The sequence below is a fragment of the Silurus aristotelis genome, assembly GCF_946808225.1.
Source record: "Silurus aristotelis genome assembly, chromosome: 4".
NCBI classification, from domain to species: domain Eukaryota; kingdom Metazoa; phylum Chordata; class Actinopteri; order Siluriformes; family Siluridae; genus Silurus; species Silurus aristotelis.
The window spans coordinates 6630107-6651535 of record NC_139577.1 but is presented as its reverse complement, the minus strand read 5'-3'; the positions used below and the strand labels follow the sequence as shown (position 1 = coordinate 6651535).

At 38.2% G+C, this 21429-nt stretch overlaps 1 protein-coding gene across 5 annotated transcripts in view; it reads left to right on the top strand.

Moving 5' to 3' along the window:
• Positions 1-1371: 1371 nt before the first annotated feature.
• The window catches only part of esr2b (estrogen receptor 2b), a 25942-nt gene continuing 5884 nt past the window's right edge, over positions 1372-21429 (top strand). For 2 of the 5 annotated variants that reach the window (XM_083540464.1, XM_083540467.1), the window contains exons 1-7: positions 1372-1493; positions 15941-16350; positions 16630-16832; positions 18137-18253; positions 18580-18930; positions 19047-19185; positions 20593-20732. In XM_083540464.1, the coding sequence (XP_083396590.1) occupies positions 16040-16350; positions 16630-16832; positions 18137-18253; positions 18580-18930; positions 19047-19185; positions 20593-20732 (1261 nt within the window). In that variant the 5' untranslated portion in view covers positions 1372-1493; positions 15941-16039. Of the gene's footprint in view, positions 1494-6670; positions 7485-9053; positions 9518-15940; positions 16351-16629; positions 16833-18136; positions 18254-18579; positions 18931-19046; positions 19186-20592; positions 20733-21429 lie in introns of those variants that run through there. The other 3 variants (XM_083540468.1, XM_083540465.1, XM_083540466.1) reach the window with 3 other exon arrangements.

Here is a 21429-nt window from a genome sequence, read left to right as displayed (position 1 = left end):
ATCCCTTGTGTCCAAAGCTGTACATTATATAGTTTTTGAGTGGTGCAGTGGATTATGGGTAGGTCATATATCATTTGCCTGGGGAAAAGACAAAGTGCTTTCCAACTAATCACTATTGCCTGTAGCAAACATTAAATAAAATGTCACGTGGCACTGTACGACACGATCCCAATAAAACCTCGTCAGAATCCACAAACACACTGTGCCATTAGGTTGCTCTGGGTGCTCAGTGGGACAGTACAAGTTTTCTAGCTCTTTCATTAGAAAGCATGAACTAGTTCCACCGGACAAATAGAGCGCTTGTGTGCTAAATAGCTGGCTATACACCCAACAGCTGTACTTTATCCTCTAAAAACAATTTGTCATAGATTTTTGTTTAGTTTTTTTTTTCCTTTTCATTTTAAATCTTGTATACGTGCAGATTATATTTGTGGCTGTCCTGTGCGATTTGTTGTTCTGTGCCTTTCTGATATAGCAGCTCACAAGTGGACAAGCTCATATACCCACAAGAAGATTCACGCTATAAGACCATATCAATAACATTTTACATTTACATATTACGCAAAAATACAAACAAATATTCATTGGGTTTGTACATCGAACAGGCATAACATTATGGCATTATAACATTGAGCGGTGAAGTGAATAACACTGATTATCTCTTCATCGTGTCACCTTTTATTGGGTGGCAACATTTTGTTCTCAAAATTGGCTAGATGACTGGGTCAGAGCATCTCCAAAACTGCATCTCTTGTGGGATGTTCCTGGTCTGCAGTGGTCAGTCTCTGTTAAAAGTGATTCAAGGTTAAGGCCTGTTGATGCATGTGGGGAGCGAATGCTGGTCCTTGTGATCCGAACCAACAGACGAGTTGCTGTTGCTCAAATTGCTGATGAAGTTATTGCTCGATGGGTCAGAACTTTTTTGTGGACCAACAGAAAATTAGGCAGGTGCTCATAATGTTATGCCTGATTTGTGGCCATATAGTATTGCCTGATCAGTGTATGCAATAATGTTAACATTATTATAATATTGCATGAGTATTCATTAAGCATTTTTGCCATATAAAACATTTAGTTTATAATTATTGCGCATATATAAATAAATATATATATATATATATATATATATATATATATATATATATATATATATATATATATATAAAACCAAAACATTTTGAGGCCTTGTAGCACACATGTTGTTTAGAATTGAGAGAAATCGCGAGAGTTCATCCGGGTGCAAGAAAGGATTTGACCATTGATGGCACATTGATTTATTCTCAGTAGTGCGTCAATGTAAGACACTTTTTTTGTAACGAAGGCTATACCCTATACAGCGCGCTCCCGCTACGCGCGCTCTCGCTACGCAGAACGCGACGCCGCCCCTCCGATTCTTCCGTCTCTCTGCGCGCGCGCTCGCTCCCAGGCTCGCGCAAATCAGCAGCTGATCAGAGGAGAGTAAAATCCGCCGCGCAGCTGTTCTCGTTTACCGGGTGAGTCTCGGAAAAATAAAGAAATAACTCACTTTAAAGCCTTAAATAGCGTCTATTGACATAAATTAACGTGTCTTATTCTAGTTTTGAACTTATTTCCAAAAGTTATGGATAATTTAATGTGTTTTTTTACGTGCAGTCGCGCGCACCAGGCGTTAAACTGTCACCTTCTGACCTGAGGCGTGAGAGGAAAAAAAAACTTTAGCATCTCTGCTAACTTAATTACGCTATTGTTTTTAACTCGAACAAAGAGCGAATTAAAAAATACAACTACAACCATCTTGCGCTACTTTATAACGAGTGTGAAAAGACAAGTTGTAATTTTGAAATTTTACATTCAAAACAAGGTCCAATTCAACAGCATATTACAATGACATGAATGGACGAGGCTCCTAGTGACGTCATTCAGCTGTGCATTTCATATAGTTGCACGGACTTTATCCCATACACCAAATGTTATATTGTTATAATTGTGTTTATTTGCATGTTGTGAATTTGTCTACATGTTGTGATGTGTGCAGGATCAGGAACTTATTATAAAGTGTGATAAGATGATCAGGAATAATCTGATTTGATCATTAGATACCATGGGATTGGTGTAACGGCTTTAAAATGGGTTGTGTGTGTCGTGTTTTTTATTTATTTTTTTCTTTGAGTAGGGAAATAAAAGTGAAATAAAACGTAAAACTGCCTCATTCACTAGTTAATGAGCAGGCAGTTATGTTCCCGGACTATAAAATAAGGAATTTGTATGGCTTCTGATAAGTAGATAAACAGATGTTAATATCATGGATGTTTCGGAGCATCTCCAGTAGATAACTAACACACACACTCACACACACAGAGGGAGATAACCTTAACGAGTGCAGCAGGCAGAGTGTGAGCGTCCAGAAGACAGCGTGATACACACTTATCAGCGAGTAAATGTAAAAAAAAAAAAAAGAGAGAGAGAGAGAGAAAAATAGTGATAGAGGGGAAGAAGTTGTACAAAACAAAGCTTATGCATCGCAGTGAAAGTGTTCGTCTTTGTGGTGGGTTTAATGATTACCCGAGCGTCTGTGTATTAATGTAAATACAGTTCCAGCAGGAAAATGCATCTCGAATCAAGTTGTGCATGTGGACTGACATTTAGAAGATCTTGATTGATATAGCTGCTTCGAGTAGTTGCCTTTTTTTTTGCTAAGAATGTTAACACCCTGGTGGACATTGTGGCTTATTTATTTTTGCACAGGCTGTAATTAGGTTTAATATGGGCTGTTAGTAAGGAATAGTGCACAACAAATTAAAGTAATTGTAATGAGGCACAATGTTCAGTAGAGTGCTACTAACTTCCCAATGTCTGGAGTGTGGTGTTCTGCTTATTCTGCTGAGATTTGCAATGATTACAAATTTATTTATTTTTTTTAATTACTGAATGAACTTTCACTCATTTTAAGAGTTTATAGTTTGTCAACCTTTTCTCTTGCCCGTTTCTCTCTTTTAATGCGTCTCTCTTTTTCATTAAAGTGTAAACTCCTCTCTCGGGAAGCTTTATCCATGCTGAGAAGCGTTGACAGGTAGAACTGACATTAGGGACTTCTTCAATTAAAGTTAGTCACACATTGTGTATATACTTAAAAAACCTGCTTATTGATCTTAGATTATGTGGCACGTTCACCGTACAGGTCCCTGTATGCGAGTTGTTACTATAGAAACAATAATGCATTAGAAGACACGCATTAATAACAAAAAAAAGTCATGCACACTGTCTGACCAGTCAGATTCTGGAGTCATAGGACTAATGGACATTCACAAAATTCTGACTTTATTTTGGTGGAGTGTTAAGAAAATGCGATTCTCTCACATGAGTTTTGACCGTGCACGATGGGTCATTTTCCATGTTGGTCAAATTCTGTGAAAGTAGGCGGACCTTGGCCACGGTTATTGAGAAATGCAGATACACTGATAGTGAGGTGAATGAACAGCGGGAGGTGGTGGACAAAATTAATTTCTCTCTCTCTCTCTCTCTCTCTCTCTCTCTCTCTCTCTCTCTCTCTCTCTCTCTCTCTCTCTCTCTCTCTCTCTCGTTTTTCACTCTCTATATGTTCTGTTCTGTCAGTATTCCAAACTTGCCACCTTCCTCTCTTATTCTGTTTTCTTGGACTATTTTTTTCTTTTCATTTCTGGCAGCAAAACGCCCATCTCACCTCCTCCATCATCTCTGTGCCTTTTTTTTCTCCTTTTTTTTCTCCTTTTCTTCTCTTTTCTCGACGCTCACAGAGATACAGGAGTTTTCTCAAGTGCTACTCTTCTCTTAATTAAGAGAGAGAGTAAGAGAGAGTGACAGAACCAGGCTCTAAGAACTGGAAGGATTGTGTGAATGTAAGGGGTAGGGGAACTCTGGGCGTGTTTTATGTGTATGTCTCTGTGTATAGGAAGGACTGTATAGTTGAATCGCCATGAGCGTACTGTGAGGCCTTATTAGGATGGTGTGTAGTTATTGCATTTGTGTGAATCTGTGTAGGGGTTCTTCGTCCTGTCCTTGGCCCTTTGTTCACCACTGGTATGCATGTCTGGCTCTGTGCTGAAGTAGGGAGGTGACATCGCTGAAAGCTTTTGATCACAGTCTTTTTTTCCCCTTCAATTAAAGGAAAAGTGCTCATAAAAAAGTCAGTTTGTTATTTTGGAGAGAAAAAAAGAAAATTTTATCAAAGGGAAGGAGTGAATGATGCTCATGATGACATGGGTTAAATATGAAGTGTTGCGATACTTGGATGGGGTTAGTTAACATTCAAGAAAATATTACTCGAATCAATGTGTGCATCACATCAGAAACTTCACGGTCTTACTTTAGGATAGCCCGACTTGTGTGGACGCTAATTCTGCTGAAAGTTTTGAAAAGTCTAACATTAGTGATCGATTAAAATAAATAAATAGACGGGATAAAAATTCAGTTCAGAGACTAAAACAATTATTGGATTTTGAACTCAAAACACTCCTTCATAGAAGTTTTTTTCAATAATATGCTTTCATTAGGATGAAACCGAGCTGAATTAATCTTAAACATTGACTTTTTTTACTATTCTATCAGTAGGGCCCAATACTGCAACAGACCTGGACAAGGCATTCATTTACAGGCTTGAGAATAAGGAGCAATAAGGTTTACTCTCTCAATTGCCCCTATTCTGACTGCATAATTTAACAATGCACACTGAGGTGATAAACAAGTTACTCACAATAATAATCTCTTGTTTGATTCTTTTTCATTACCAATAATAAAAAAAGTTCTGTCAGTTCTCTTTTAGTGCTGTACACGGGTAGATAGGCAGAGGTGTGTGTGTGCGCGCTCCACTTGAAGGGAACAGCTTGACTCGGATACCATCTTGTTAACACATGTTGGCAGTGAGCCCTTTCACCTTTACCTCTGCTGTGTTTTGCCATTTCAACTATCCATGTCTCGCACACATTCACAGAACCGCAAAACTCTAAGTCTTTTCTGTTTCATAACTGTTCAGTTAGTTCTCAGGATGCTGCGTGTGGCAAACATAAATCAAATAAATGTTATAGATATTAAAGATTTGACAAATGTTTTTGTGAGTAAGCGATGCATCGACATGTAGCCTTTTTGGTAGTTGTGAACACAAAGTTATTTTTGCTATTTCCGTTCCATAAAAATCAACTGAAACATGATTGTGATCAAAATATTCAAAATATCTGGTGGTATTCACAAACTTTTATTTTTTTATTTTTTTGCTAAGGATGATGAGTAAATAAGTATTTCTGTGCAGTTCAAGGATTAATTTTACAGCGCTCTCTAATGGGGCTAGTTATGGCAACAAACCTGACACTGATCAGATGCTTATCATTTTAAATGATATTTTTTTGTTGTGTTTATTACTGTTAACCTTAATTTTCTTTTCTGCTGGTGGTCATAGCCAGCCATTGATCTTCCCCCTGATTGATCGAAGATGAGCTTGTGATTTGCTTGAAAGGCTTCCATTTGTATTTGGTGTGCGTCTAATGTCTAACGGCTGTAAGGACCAATAACCTAAAAAAAAAGAAAACAGATTTACAGATTTTGAAGAAAATTAAGGTCCCTGAATTAATCCGCCATTACACTCCTCTCTGCTTGCTGAAAATATTTCACTTTAATTAGCATCTGTGCAAAAAAAAAAAAAAAAATACCCCAAGTGCAAATGACATGACTGTAGACTCCAATATTTCACATTCTAGCAATTATAAGTTTGTAGAGTTTTTCTACCAAAAATTAGAACTGCCTTTTCTCTAGATATTTGCTCTTTTTAATTTGAATGTTGACATTTTGAATGAAAAGGTCATAGATACAGCAAGTTTTCAGTCTCTTCTCTTTCATTATTCGAAACAAAACTAAACTCCTTGCACATAATTAAACAAAAAGGGGTTTTAGTTTAGCATTCTTTAGTTCATAGAATGTTTTTGTCATTAAATAAAATCCACGCCTTTTTAGGCTCTGTTATTAATATTAAATGGAAAAGTTGCAGGGGTGAACGAGTATATGAGCATGCTAGCACTGTTCCTTCCGCTGCTTGTTTCGAGAAATAATTTAAAACGATTAAGAAAGGGATGACTGTTTGCATTGCTTTCATTTGTTTGTTTTGAAAGTAAAAAACAAACAATGAAATAACTGCAGCACTAAATGATTTGCCCCTGAAAACCCCTCCCCAAACTGTTATAGATTTTTCGGTGATTTTTTTAATATGTTTAACTAGTATCATTTATGGCAATCCCGAGTTGTTATTTTTCCCTAATAAAAAAGCACCTGTAAAATGCCCTTTTACTTCCAGTTTAGGACTGGATGTTATAGTGGAAAAATTGTGCACTTTAGGTCAATGATCATAATTGATAGTGAATTTTTTTTTATTACAACACTGTGTGATTAAACGAATAGAGAAAATTATAATTTTCTCTTTCGTGTGTTCAAACAATAAAAGCCATTTTCTTTGTTCTGCTTTCAATGTTATATCAAAAAGGAATAAAGGCATCATAAGTTGGATTTAGTTTTTCAATTGCAATTCAAAAACACAATGGACAGACCAGTAATGATTTGTTTATTGATTACTAATGTATTGTAAAAATGTTGGGTGTGCTGTTACAGGAAAACAGTCGATGACAATAGTGTGTTAAAGCTGTCAGTCTGAAGTGTCTTTTGTTTTGTTTTCTTTTTTTTTTTTTTTTTTTTTTTTTTTTTTTTTTTTAGTAGCATGTCCTGAATTGTTTTATTCCTCTTAAACAGTAGCAACACGTCCAGTTTTTAATGTGGTAAAGAATAACGTTTTTTTTTCCCATTTAAATATTTAGTTACATTCAATGATGCAGAAAGTCTATAAAAGTCTGGGAAGGTTTTGTCCTTGCTGCTTCATTAGCAGCAGCTGTGTCTAAAACTGAAATCTGCTAGTTGTAGATATAACCATCAGAGTGTGTGTTTATTGTTGCACAAAGCTATTGTGGATAAAACAACGTTCTTGGGTTATCTTTTCGCATCGCTTAGTCTTAGTTGTATGTTGAACTATAGCGCCCGATTTTCACACCACCAAAGCATGTTTAGATGAATGAACTTACCTGGAGTCTAACTGTGGCACTCGAAGTTGATTAGCACATGATTAGGAAAGGCACACACTTGCTTGGATAAAGTGCTTGAAGGATTTCGAATCTCAGTAGACCTTTAAAATATATTGTGTTGAGACAGATCTGGCCAACATCTGTCAAGTCACCATTGACATTGATCTACTACTTAATGCTAAGTTGTAGATTCACTAGGAAAAGAAGGGTTTTGACAGTACTTTCAGTCACACATTGACTTAACCATCATCAGGAAGCTTTCTTCTAAAAGTTTCACTATCTCACAGTATGAGTATTAGTCTTTTGAATGCGAGACAAAACCACGTCAAAACTTTTGCTTTTGTATTAGTATTCATCTCAAGGGACAATACTATAGAAATAAAACTTGTATATATTTTATCATCATCATCATCGGTCGAGTCTAGGTTGAAGGGTCCGGAGGCTTCTTCGGTTTAGGCACGACGAAATGTTTACTAGACAGTTCCTTGTTCTTTCCTAATGCTCGAATTTCCTTGGTGCTGAGTGGCTCCTCGCCCTTAGGAATGAGGTATGACGAGATCTGTTGTCATAACGTCCTCCTTGGCGCGCCGGGTCGAAGTGATGGTCGAATTTTGGACTCGTACAGGACGAAACGATTGACTGGTTCGTCTTCGGCCATGCGGATGCAGTTATGCAGACCCTTATTATGTCTCGGTCGATTGAGTCGAAAGCCTTCTTGAAGTCAACGAAGGTGATGAATAGTGGGTTGTCTTGTGAGTGCGCCCCGTCTATTATGCGTCGCAGGATGGTGATCTGCTGGATGCAGCTGCGTTTGCTCGTCTGTCGATCTCTTTGATTTGCGTTGCTGACTTCGGCGTTTCGACCATGAGCGAACTGAACCTGTTTTGCAGCATAATGTTGAACTTGTCCTTGTTGTTTTGGTCGGATAGTTTCTCCCAGTTGAACTTGCATCTCCCATCTGGTGGTCGCTTGGCGCTGCGCAAGGAGATCTGAAACTGTGCACTCACCACTTTGTGGTCAGACCCGATGTCGATGGTGTTTTAGGCTCGACAGTTGCGGATAGACTTCCACCACTTGGCGCTCACCATGATGTGGTCGAGTTGGTGCCGCTTATCCGTTGGGCTGGTGTATGTGATGAGGCGCGAGAGGCGGTTTTGGAAGTGGGAGTTTGCTGGTCGAAGTTTTGCTGCTTCGCATAGGTCGATCATGCGCTGGTCGTTATTATTTGAGTGGTCGTAGAGGCTATGTCGGACCGACGACTGAGGGATTCGAGTCGTGGCTGTCAAGGCCAATGCGTGCATTGAAGTCTCCTGCTATGATGATAACGGTGTGTGGCTGAATCTGGAAGATGAGGTTGCTCAGGTCGTTATAAAAGGCATCTTTCGCGTCATCGGATGATGTGTTGGTGGGAGCATAAGCCGAGATGATGCATATTTTTGGATTGCCTTCTATATGTGTGGCGATGATGCGGTCCGATTTGTGCTCCACCGCATAGACGTGCGGTGAGAGCCTTGCGCTGTAGAGAGCGGCGACGCCGTGGCACTCACTGGTTGAGTTCGTGTGCACCAGCGTCCACTTATCGTGCTTTTGTGAGCTGATCGGATGATTGGATTTGAGTCGATGTTCTTAAATGGCGATGAAGTCGATGGAGTTCTTCTCGCAGCCGGCGATGATCTGCTGCAGCTTATGGTGAATGTGGTGGCCATTTGTACGTATGGTATCTGCCAGGGTCCGCACGTTGAATGAGGCACCATTTTTCTATCGGCACTTTGTATCTGTCCCGTGAGATTAGACTCTTACTGGATTGCAATCCCTCTAGCAAGAGAATTTGGCTCGTATTTTTACAGTGGCCTTCTGTGTCGTTTCTTAGCCCTTATACCCGCTCTCCTCCAGGAGTGTAAAGAGAGGGTACAGGTTTTCCATGGGACACCGCGGGGAGGTGAACGACTATGCCCATATTTTATAGTCAATATATAAGTACAGTATATAAAAGTACAGCTTTACTGTCCTCTAAAATAACTCAACATACAGCCATTATTGACAAAATAGCTGCCAAAAAAGTGAGTACATCATACGTGATAACAGCTGTATGTCGTTTACCCAGGCAGAGCCACATGTCCTATTCATCATGTTCATGTTTTTGTCCGCATGAGAGGACCATACAGATTTTTGTATCTTGTATTAGAGCAGTTAAAAATATGGTTCTTTAAGTACAGTTCTCTCTTACTGGACCTTCAGCATGGCACCTCAATGGCAAAAATTGAGAATTGTAATTGTTGCTCCCTACAGGGACATACAAAGTTTTTCCAAGACGGGTTGCACTCGGAACAGACCTCGCAAGGGTCCATCAAAGAAGTTGAGTCCTTGTGCGTCAGGTGCAGAAGCTGGCTTAAAAAAACAGCAGTAATCATTCCGGTTCATCCCAAAGGTATACGAAGGAGGTTGAGGTCAGAGCTTTATTGCAACTTATTTTATTGTATGTCTTGTAAGCATATCTTCATGGACCTTGCTGTATGCACAGGGGCATTGTCATACTGAAACAGGTTTACAGCTCTTAGTTCAAGTGAAAGAAAAATGTCATGCTAGAGCATCCAATGGCATCCTATACACTTGTGTCTTCACTTTTGTGTGATCAGTTTGTGGAAGAACCAAACATGTATTTGGTTTAGCTTTCAGGTGTTCCAATATGTTTGTCCATAGAGTAAATGTATAGAATATACAAGAATAACCAGTTGTATTGAATAGAGAGCCGTGTATTGAGCAAAACACCTTACCTTTACACTCTCGCATTATACTGAATATAGTCAAGTATTTGTATGAATAAACTAATCAGCTCCTTAACAAGCCCATCATGATTTACCCGTGTGTGTGTGTTTGTGCACGTTAGCGTTCCAGATCCAAGGTCACTTGGCTCGAGTGGATTTCCTGGGCTGCTGACGTGTCTTTTCTCTTCATTTTCTCTTTTTCTTCGTGCCGCTCGTTCGCTTTATAGCCAGCATTTCAAAACACTTAATTTACAGAGAATTTCACATCCAGTTTAGAAAAAATTTATACGATTATTTTCAGATAATTCATCTGCCAGGCTATAGGATCTTTAGACTTGCAATCAATGTAATGATCTTACCACCCTTATAAGCACATTGGTGGTATTTTGAAATGAATGAATAATGCAGGGAAGGCCTTAAGAAAGATGACTAAAGATTAAAAAAGTAATCATAGTAAACCTGCTGTACAAGTCTCATTTACAACAGTAGTCAATCTTGGCTTGCCATGACATCTTTATAATGTGAGTGTATTAAACTCTGGGTAGGATCTTATCTATGCTATTAAAGCTTTCTTCAAAAGCATCAGAATGCTACAGTAAGCACCTTATCTTGGACAGGGACACGATGAATTCTATTCAGGAATCACTTAGTTTGAGGTGGGAATTACATCCTGAATGCAACATCAGTCCATAAAAGTGACATATTATGACAAGAAACTCTCATTTAAGAAAACAGAAAAGACAGTCAGAAAAATCTCAAGAACTTCAAATGTAACCCCGACTGCAGTTGCCAAAACCATTAAACGCTTATATGCAACAGACCCGTAACAGGAAAGGAAGACCAAGAGCTACCTCTGCTGCAGAGTATAAGTTTATTAGAATTATTATGCTATTATATTTCAGCATCCACCGGTCTGATGCAGCTGTGTGTGTCAGGCCTTCATGGTCGAATAGCGGCAAAGAAACCATTTCTTTCGGAAAAGCAACAAGCAGTAGAGACTTGCTTAGGCCAAGAAACACAAGGAATGTACAATAGATCAGTGGAAAACTGTCTTTTGATTTGACAACTACAAATTTCAGATTTTTAGTTCCAATCTCTGTTTTTGTTAGACGTACAGGGGGTGAATGGATGGTTCCTGAATGTGTTTTTCCCACTATGAAGAATGGAGGAGGAGGTGTGGAGGTGCTTTACTGGTGACACTACTGGGGATTTTGTCAAAATTGAAGGCCCAACACATGGCTACAACAGCATTTTGCAGCGATATTCCATCCCATTTGGTTTGCACTTAGTGGGAACATAATTTGTTTTCGGAAAGGACAATGACCTCATAGAAACCTCTAGGGTACGTAAAAGCTATTTGTTTAGGAAAAACAGTGATGGAGTGCTGCATCAGATGACCTGTCCTCCACAATCATCCCATCTAAACCAAGTTGAGATGGTTTGGGATGACTTGGACCGGAGAGCGAAAGATAAGCAGCCAACATGCACTCAACACCTACCTATGGGAGCTCCTCAAGATACAAGTGCCTCAAGTGAATGTACAATGTTGAAAATAATAAAAAATAATGAAAAAACACTGAAGGAGAAGTTGTCCAAACGTTTACCTTGCACTGTATTTATAAAGACTGTGCCATCTTTCAGATTGAGATTTTTTCCCCTAATTGCAGAGAAAATTAGATGATATTTCAGCATCTATTTTTGTCAACATAATGACATATAATAGCATCACACATGAATGACATTTTGCCGTTTCTATAATCGCTGTGCTGTTGCTGCCATTTTTAATTGAATAAGTTCAACATTGCACTAAATCTGAGACTGTAATCTCCCTAGGTTCTCAGTGACCCTCTAAATGTGACTTCGGGCACGATCATCACTGCAGAGGCTAATTATCATCAATAAGCTTGGCTGTTTGTCTGTCCCAAAAAAAGGTCAAGAATGATGTAGTCAAACAGGTGGAAGGAAGTGATAAGTTTATTTCCAGGCAGCTCTGTCCATATTATAGTGAAAGAAACACTCAGCAAACTTTAGCCACCAGTCAGTAGAGGAGAGATGTCGATTCAGTCTTGTGCAATGTTTTTTGCTTGTATATTTCCGTCAGAAGTATCACATAAAGCAGATTTTTCACTCTGAATTTATGAGGAAAACAACAGGAAAATTTGCTTGTTTTTTTAAATGTTTTTATCATATTAGTTATCAACTGCAGTGATTGGGAACTTTGTGAAATGTTCAGTGCTGTAAAAGGGTCAAATTCACTGAAAATTTTTCACTTCTGCTAATGGTAATTAAATGTTAATAAATGACTGAAAAATAAATGACTGAAAAATAAATGACCGATGTTTGCCTAGTCGAACAAGTATGGACAAATTTTATTTCACAATAATAAACTCAAACATTCTTTGTGCACACTGACAGAAACCAACACCCAAGAGCTTTAGAAATAGGGAGTAGGAATTTCTTTTTTACTTTTAGAAAGGACTGATATGCCAAAGCAACCTTTTTTTGCATATGTTTTAAAATTGTATATGCCAGATTTTCTTTTGATGGATTGGGTGTCTTTTTAAGAGCAGCTTGACAGACATCTGGGAGAGATTTGAATGAAAAAAAGCACCCGGTTTGTGCTGTAAAACTTTGTCTTCTCAAGGGAATAAAATACGTAGTATGTAGCTGCTTCTGCCCAGTAATTTCTGGAATAAGACTTAGAAATTTAAATTTGTACACTTGTTTTTTTTTTTGTTTTTTTTTATTCTGGTTTTGACTCATAAATTTATTTCTTTGTGAATCTTTAAGCCAAAAAAATTATTATTTATTGTGCTGGAAAAAATCTTGGCCAAATGGGTATGAGGAAATTAACAAAAAAATAAATAAAAAAAACATTTGAAATGGATTAGAGTTTGGACTGAGTGAGTCTGAAAACAATTTAAGGCATGTGTGTGATGCTGCAGAGAAGAAACCACAAATTACGCACACAGGTTATAGTTTTAATTGTTTCCTGTTGTACCATTGCCAAATGGGAAAAGAGCTCTGTAATGTAACTGAACGTTTTTTGGCAGCATGAGACTTATCGCTCGTTTCTACTCCACTGAGCTTAGTTTGCAGGGAAAAGTCTTCAGTGTTATTCGTTCTGCTCCTCTGAATTGGAACAAGAAATGCAACCTTTGATACTTTGCTTTCATATAACACAAAAAAGTTCATGGAAGCATCAGTGCAGACTGTCAGCATGATCTGTGGAGGGCAAAGAACAAAACAAAAAAAACCTCTGTCCTGATCTGATATTTTTTCACACCGGTCCTGAGAATGTTGTTGCCTTATTTGTCCTATGAAATGTCCTATAGGAAATGTGGGATATCTGGAGTCATTCTTCCTTGCCTCAAATTTATCATGTTCCATATAACATGTACTTTATGGACAAAAGCTTGTGGACACCTGACCACAAGTTTGGTATGTGCTTTTTGAATATCCCATTCCACATTTGCTCCCGATTTATAATAAGCCCTGATCCTTCTAGGATTTTGGACTTAACCCTAGATTCAGTCAGCTACAAGGGTGTTAGTAAAGTCAGGTACTGTTTTAGGCGAGGCGAGGAGGCCTGGGGTGCAGTCAGTGTTCCAGTTCATCCTAAAGGTGTTCAGTAGGGTTGAGGTCAGACTATTTAGCAGACCACTCAAGATCCTCCACTCCAACCCTTGTAACCCATATCTTCATGGAGTTTGCTTTGTGCACAGGGGCATTGTCATGCAAGAACAGGTTTGGTCTCATAGTTCTGGTGAAGGGAAAATCTTATTCTTTGCGTACAAAGACATTCTATACAATTGTGTGCCCTCAACTTTGTGCTAACTGTTAGAGAAAGAACCACATATGGCTGAGGGTGGAAAAAAAACCTTTGGCTATATGGCGTAAAAAAAATTTACATGAACCTTCTGATGCCTATGCAGTGTTTCAGATATGGTGGACACATCAGCCATTTAGGTTTCACCTAACAATCATTTTGAGGTTGTTTTTTAACTGTTTGGAGATTTATATACCTTAATATCGTGTATGTACAGTGTGAATTGAAAGAGGTGTCAAATTTCACTTCGTGAGACGTTTCGTATTTGATTAGACAGCACAGATATTCAGTCATTAAACTGGTTTTCTTTTCTGTTCAGTAAGGCACTAATGATGGGATGCTGGGAATGACATTAGGTATCATTTTTACTGTATTAATGTGTGTCTTGTGGAGATGCTTTTAACGTCATTAGAATAAAAAAAAAACCTGATTTCTACACACACACACACACACACACACACACATATTGGCTCTGTCGAAGTGTTGAAATATTGTTTCCGGGATACAGACGCATCGCCGTTCTTAATTTCTTGCTTTGTTGTTTTCTGCTCCGGGTTTGTGATAAGTGTAGTTCACTTTGTTCTTTTTGTCACAAGTCGTAGCACTGTTGACCCTCAGCCTGTCTGTGTCTATTGACACTGTTATGCAAAAAAAAGAGCCCAAAAGACCTTTAACACACTTTTTTGTGTTTATTTTCCCCCTCATAGTTCAAGGACGCTATCTTATCCATCTCATGAACACAGAGCATTTCTTTTAGATGCGCTGCCATTGTAGAGAGGGAAAAAAAATCCAATGATTGGTTCTAAAATGTAATGTAAAATGTTCAGGAGGAAAAAACCCCCCAAAAAGATGATATCTATTGATCTGGCACTCGATAGTAGTAATGGACTTCAGACTGTGTCGATGCGACATAAGTGGTGAAATAAGTGTGCTATGGACTAGTTATCCTGTCTGGGACATATTTTCTACAAAAAGTGCACTTAAAGTAACAATCTTTCAAGGATACATCAACCCAGAATCCGTTTTATGAAACTACAGTAAGACCTACAGAAAGAAAAAGTATCGCTCATCTTTTTTTTTTCTTCTCCTCCATGTGTTCTTACTATTTCAGCAGAACACAAATTTCTATCACACTTTTATCAGTGTCAGAAGAATTTGTGGTTAAGGGGAACATTGACACAATGTCTTTGTTACTTTCTAGGAGATGTCTGGTCTGAATTCATTTAGGTTTTTGGGCTGGATATGTTTTTCCTAACTGCGTTTCTAATTGTGCAAATTTTTTGCAAATCTTTAGTTCAAGTCAACCCTTGCAGCACTCAGTGTAGGGCTTCATAGGGAAATAAAATCACCAAGGGCTTTGGAAGAGAGCTGTCTCAGCGCATTTGCCCACTGTCCACCCTTTTAACAATATCCGTCTTAAATATTAAGGTTATATCAGGATACACATTGTGAACATAAAAACGAAAGGCACACAAGACTCATTCCCACACCTTGAGTTCAAAGAAGCCTTTTATACAATCACAAGTACTTTCTGTTTCTCCATGAAACACATGGCAAGCTAAAAACTTCTCAGTAGGTGATGCACATGCTCGACGTTTATGGTTGTGCACATTTTTGAGGTCGTCCATTTGAATGCTCCTCCTGAAAGAACTACACTATATGGCCCAATGCGGACCCCTGATCATCACACCTGTATGTGTTATTCCCCAAACCATTTCCACACACTTTTATAGAATTTCTTTTTATGTTGTTGCATAGCCACAGGTAACGTTCATAAAATTTATTTATTAATTTTTTTAACTGATTATTCTCCTCCATGTTGCTTGCAAACTTTTTTAGACATCAGTCCTGAAGCATAATCCTGAGGGTTTGCCTTTGTGACTAGTTTCAGATTCCCTTGGTTCTTTTTCACCCTTCGTTTCTAGTCATGACTTGTTTTCGACCTCTGTGTTTTGGACTTTTTCTGTCTGTGTTTCATTCTTGGCCTGGGCCATAATGACAGATTTGGATCAGCCCTAATAAAAATGTCCTGTGGACTCTGGCTTCTGTTTGTAACACTCCGTTCCCAGCACTTAACATTGTCATGAAGATGAGATTTAAAACAGTGGAAGTCATAAACATAAATAAATATCCCAGAGCGAACTTTGGACACAATGTCTAGGTTGATCAGTTACACCTGTTTTGATATGTTTTTTTATTTTTTTATTTCTACTTATTGCATGTTTCAGGTTGTTTGACTAGCATGTGTATATTTATTATAGTACTTTTTTTTTCAGCTCTGTAATGGTTACAGGCTTGTAAGCCAGGACCTGGTTTGAATTCTCAGCTTCACTGTGAGCTCCTCATCGTCTCCCACCCTGCAAATAGCAAAGGGCATGGATCAGGAGGCAGCGTCTCCACTTTTTCCTTCTCTATTCCCTACGTCTGTAGGAGTGGACAGAGGAACTGTTTGTATCCCTTCTCCATATGCAGATAACAGCAACGCCGAGATATCTTTTTATGGTCCGTCTGTGTCTGAGAACTCCTCCACGGCACCTCAACTCAGCCCGTCACTCTTCTGGCCCACGCACAACACTTGTACCATGCCTGCTCTATCCCTGCAGTGCCCACATGCACTGCCATTCACCGAGCCACAGATACACACCGCCTGGGTCGACACCAAGCCACACACCACCGGTCGAAACAGGTGAAGTGGAGGGGCTTAACGAATCTCGCATCTATGCAAAATATAATTGTCTTAATATAAGAGGATCAAGGAGGTATAATCGGAATAATACACTTGTGATACAAAAATTATTGGTGGGGTAATAGTCAATCTTTATCACCACACTATAGTCACTGGTTATTTTTTTTTATAACAGCACAAGTATTTTATTTGCTGCTTTAAAAACTTCTCTTGTTGCTTATTTGGTATCAGGCTACTGTTTTTAGTCCACTGAATGTAGTTCATACTTTCTCTCCACAGCTCTTTCATGTCTCATTCAAAGTTGTTTAAGAGGAGACCGGAAGACGACGAGGAAGCTCTAAACTCCTCTTCCTCGTCATCGGGTGCCATGGCCAAGAGCGACATGCACTTCTGTGTTGTGTGTCATGACTATGCGTCAGGCTACCACTATGGCGTCTGGTCCTGTGAGGGCTGCAAAGCTTTCTTCAAGAGGAGCATTCAAGGTATCAAAGCTATCTTATAGAATCAAAACTTCTTTTCCAACTGTATGCGTTTTTGTTTTGTTTTACCCATTTAAACGGCTTGTTTGTTTTGCATCGTGAACTCGTTTATGAAAAACAGCAACAGCTAACCGGTTTTGGTTGCAGTGGTCTGTGCAGGACAAAATAACTGAAAAATAACAGCAGCAGACCAACTTAGGTGAATGCAAGTGTGTCAGTTCAGCTTGGGAGTGTGTGCCCTTTAATGTTGGTCTAGATGACTTGCTGATTTAGAGACTGAAATCAGTATTTGAGTCGAATAGAAAATAAAGCTGTAGACGTTCATGTGTGACTTAAGGTGATTAGTATTCTATGCTAATTTTTGTTTCACTATGCAAATTGGGTTAAAATTTGGCGTTGCAGTTTTTTGTGGTCCTACTACATGCTCACAAAAGTTTGTTCTGTCTTAAGATTTACACCTGTCGTGCTCTTCTATTCTACTCAATTAGGCAAAATCCCAATTAAGTGATCCATCTTGGCTGCTTGATTTGCTTAAAGCAAATCCTCCTGTGCTCATGATAAAAAAGTTTGTGCATTTAATAACCTGTCATCCTATAACAATGTTATATGAGTGGGTCTTATGAGGGGGCCTCATAAAACTAAAATAAACATTATTATATTTCTGTGATCTTCCCACATATATTTTTATAAAAATTCCAGTTCTGTAGTATAGGACTTAATGTAGGTAGTTTATTGTACGGGAGTAAAAAACGAATTATTCATATAATTGACTTAGTTGTGTGAAAAGAATCCATACCAGGATGGTGTTATGGCCCAACATGAAGCAGAGAAGCATTGTTCATGTAATCTCTGCATTTATATTTTTATTTACAATCTGAGATATTAAAAGTGAAATTTACTAGAGCCAAAACATCTGTTCATTCAGTCAAAGTGTAAAATGTTCATTGATTATATGTACACTGAGCTTTCCCTGTTTTTGCATAGTGGTTGTAATAATCATGGCCCACATCTTAAATTAAAAACTGACATTATATTAAAAATTAAACCTGGATACATTTGCAAACTGGTACATATAGCCGAACTCTTTTCATTGGCAGTTTTGTTAAGGACTAACCGTAATAGGCAACCTGGTTAGTGTTATTGCATAGTAACACTCTAGAATAGGTACACAGGTATGCAGTGAACACGGCACTAGTTTGTTTAGTATAAGTAGGTGTATAAGTAAGTTTGTGCATTTTTGTTGCTTTAATACACCAGTGTAGGATAGTGAAACAGTGTGAATTTCTGTCACTTTGTATCCACTTCAGGACACAACGACTACATCTGTCCAGCCACCAACCAGTGCACGATTGACAAGAATCGTCGCAAGAGCTGCCAAGCCTGCCGTCTACGCAAGTGCTACGAAGTGGGAATGATGAAGTGCGGTAGGCTGCCGTGTTTATCATTTCTGTTTGCTTTTTCCTATACTCAGAATCTTGCCTTTACTAAAAAGAAATGAAAAGGGAAAACAAGAAAAACACTGACACACACTGGAAATTTCACTCTCTTTCCTCTTCCTAGTCACATTTATTTTTTAACTATACAAAGTAAGATTCAAACAGTGAAATTTTTTATGACTGGTGTGTTACAACATGGAATCATTTCAAATTAACAACAAGTTACAATATAATAACATTGAATTGCTATAAATGAGATTTATTAAAATCTTACCTAATAAAATGCATCTGTGCAACACTTCATGTTTTGGCAGGTGCACGACGTGAGCGTTGTGGTTATCGAGGCTCCCGCCACCGCCGGACCATCCAGATCAGAGATGGCTCTGCCAGGATTGTGGGGGTCAGAGGTCATGCCCAGAGACATCCTAACACCCCGCTTCATCTCTCGCTTTCCCTCCCGGATTCCAGAGTGCCAGCGGAGAATGGATTTTCCGGTTTGTCCCCTGAGCAGCTGGTGCACTGCATCTTAGAGGCAGAGCCACCAGAGATCTACCTGAGGCAGCAGATGAACAAACCATACACGCAGAGCACTGTGATGATGTCACTCACACAGCTCGCTGACAAGGAGCTCGTACTCATGATCAGCTGGGCCAAGAAAATTCCAGGTCTTTGTGTGTGAGAGTGAAAACATTGTGTAACATGTAAAGAATGTATGCACTTAAAGTATTACTGTGTCTAGAAAACTGATGTGTGCATGTTCTAACACTTCTATTCTAATCAGGTTTCATGGAGCTGAGCCTGGCCCATCAGGTGCATTTGTTAGAATGCTGCTGGTTGGAGGTGCTCATGCTAGGCCTGATGTGGAGGTCAATTGATCAGCCGGGAAAACTCATCTTCACCCCGGACCTCAAACTCAGCAGGTGACCAGTCTTCTTTCAGAAAACTTTACTGTATCAATAAAAACACACTTTCATCCACACTTTCTGACCAATCATTATGTTGTATATTATATTGAAATATACAAATCTGCAACAGATATATATAATAGGTGTGTAATGGTACACACATTCGTACCGAGATTTTTCGGTACAGGGGTTTCGGTTTGGTACACGTGTACTAAATGCAGTCCTTTTAACTTGTGGAACATCTGAGTTCCCTTAGGATCGTATTAAGTGGCGGGCTTAAATGTCCAGCTTAAACAATTCTCTTAAAAGAAAAAATTCCTGACATTCCATATATCGAGGGAGTGAACGAATGAAGGACGGAAGAAATGAATATGTATGAATTATGCTAAAATAAGTAGAACAGTTAAGTAGATTAACTAATAACTTTTTTAATTTTTTACCTAATTTTATTTAATCAATTTAATCAGAATAATAAAAAGTGCATTGCATTTATTTGATTTATTCTGTTATTTGAATAAAATATTATTTAACATTTTATTTATTTGTTTATTTTATTTATTTACAAATTATAACGACAAGCAATTTTGTTTTGCATTTCTTCCTCTGAACCGTGAATTTTGTGTACCGTTACACCCCTTAGTGTAGTTCACGACTTTTCATTTAGAACTAACTAAGACTAACTTGTGAAAAATCTGATAGTTACGTTTTTAAAGAGCTTATACTAATAAATTACATAAAAATGCTTACAAAACTATTTTATTATTGTATTATTTATTTAAAGTAGTAAATAAAACATTTAAGACAAGTAATTCACAATTTGTGTTAAGTTTATAGTACTGTACATATACAATTCCACTTAAAAAAAGGAACCATCAAAAGGAAAGAGTCAAAACCTCGTGAGGTCTTAACTAACCTTGGAATGTTCCCATAACACTGGCTTATTTGACAAAACCACTCTTAAGTAGTAAGTGTACTCCTCTATCAGTATACTATCAGTGTGTGTCTGTTTGTGTTGATTCTTGCGTTTCAATGCCACACTGGAAATAGAGATGTTTTATACATAAACCTGTAGACCGTCTATGTAATTGTTGCAGGGTGTACCAGCCTTAAAGCATTCATAATTGTGCTTTGCCATTCACTCTGATATATAAATAAATAATATTTAATTAAAAAACTTTAAATACATTCATTTTTATTGAATTATTTTTCTTATTTCTTATAAATAGTAGAAATCTTTTTTTTTTTTTTTTTTTTTTTAACATGGAGACATTTCTCTCCTTTCCCCCCCATTTTCTGTATTGTTCTACATCTCTCTTTCTGTCTACTTATAACCATGTTTTTCTTTTTTTTGTCTGTCTCTGTCGTCATAATTTTCTTTTATCGCGTCTCTTTTCTCTTACTTATTCATTTTCTTTCTCTCAGGGACGAGGGAAGCTGTGTTGAGGGGATCATGGAGATTTTTGACATGCTTCTGGCCGGCTCTTCCAGGTTCAGAGAGCTGAAGCTGCAGAAGGAGGAGTATGTCTGCCTCAAAGCGCTCATCCTGCTCAACTCTAGTATGTGTGAGTGTGTCTGTTAACTGTGTGTGTGTGTGTTTGGGGTGTGTACCTGTATGCCCCGAGGCATTGGTTGACTTAACAGGGTGGTTACTAAAGTTTTTTTTACTAATTTCCCAGTAGACCGAGATGTAAATGAGCTCATTACAATATGAGGCCACACCAACCAGATCCGTAAGATCAGCCTCACTGTGAAGTCTTCATTTTCCTGATTAAAATCTGTTGGCTGTTTAACACCACATAATTTTAATAGTAATGATTTAATAGTCAGTGCTGTGTATTGTGTCTTTTATTATTTAGCTCACAGACATCTGATGAAAGATTGATCTTCCCTCTAGTATTTTAAAATGAAAGACCCTTTATGGATCCAGACAAAAAGTTCCTTATAGAGCCAGAGGTTCCTGAAATAATAAGAATATACTTTTTATTCACTGGTGGCTTTGTGACAAGCAATAACACAACCCATTAAGTTCCTAAACTCTTCCTCATTGGGATTTATGTCTCTTTGCCATCCTCCAAGTCTTTCTTTTTTTCTTTCCTCTCCTCTATCGTCAGGTTTTAGACACATGCAGTCTGTATTAGTTTACCTCCCACACACCCAATTAATGACATTTGGCAGGTAAATTTGGTGATGTTTTTTCACATGTGCTTTTTGGGCATCGCGTTCCACATTTAGTCCCAATTTGCTCTTAGAAATCCCTCC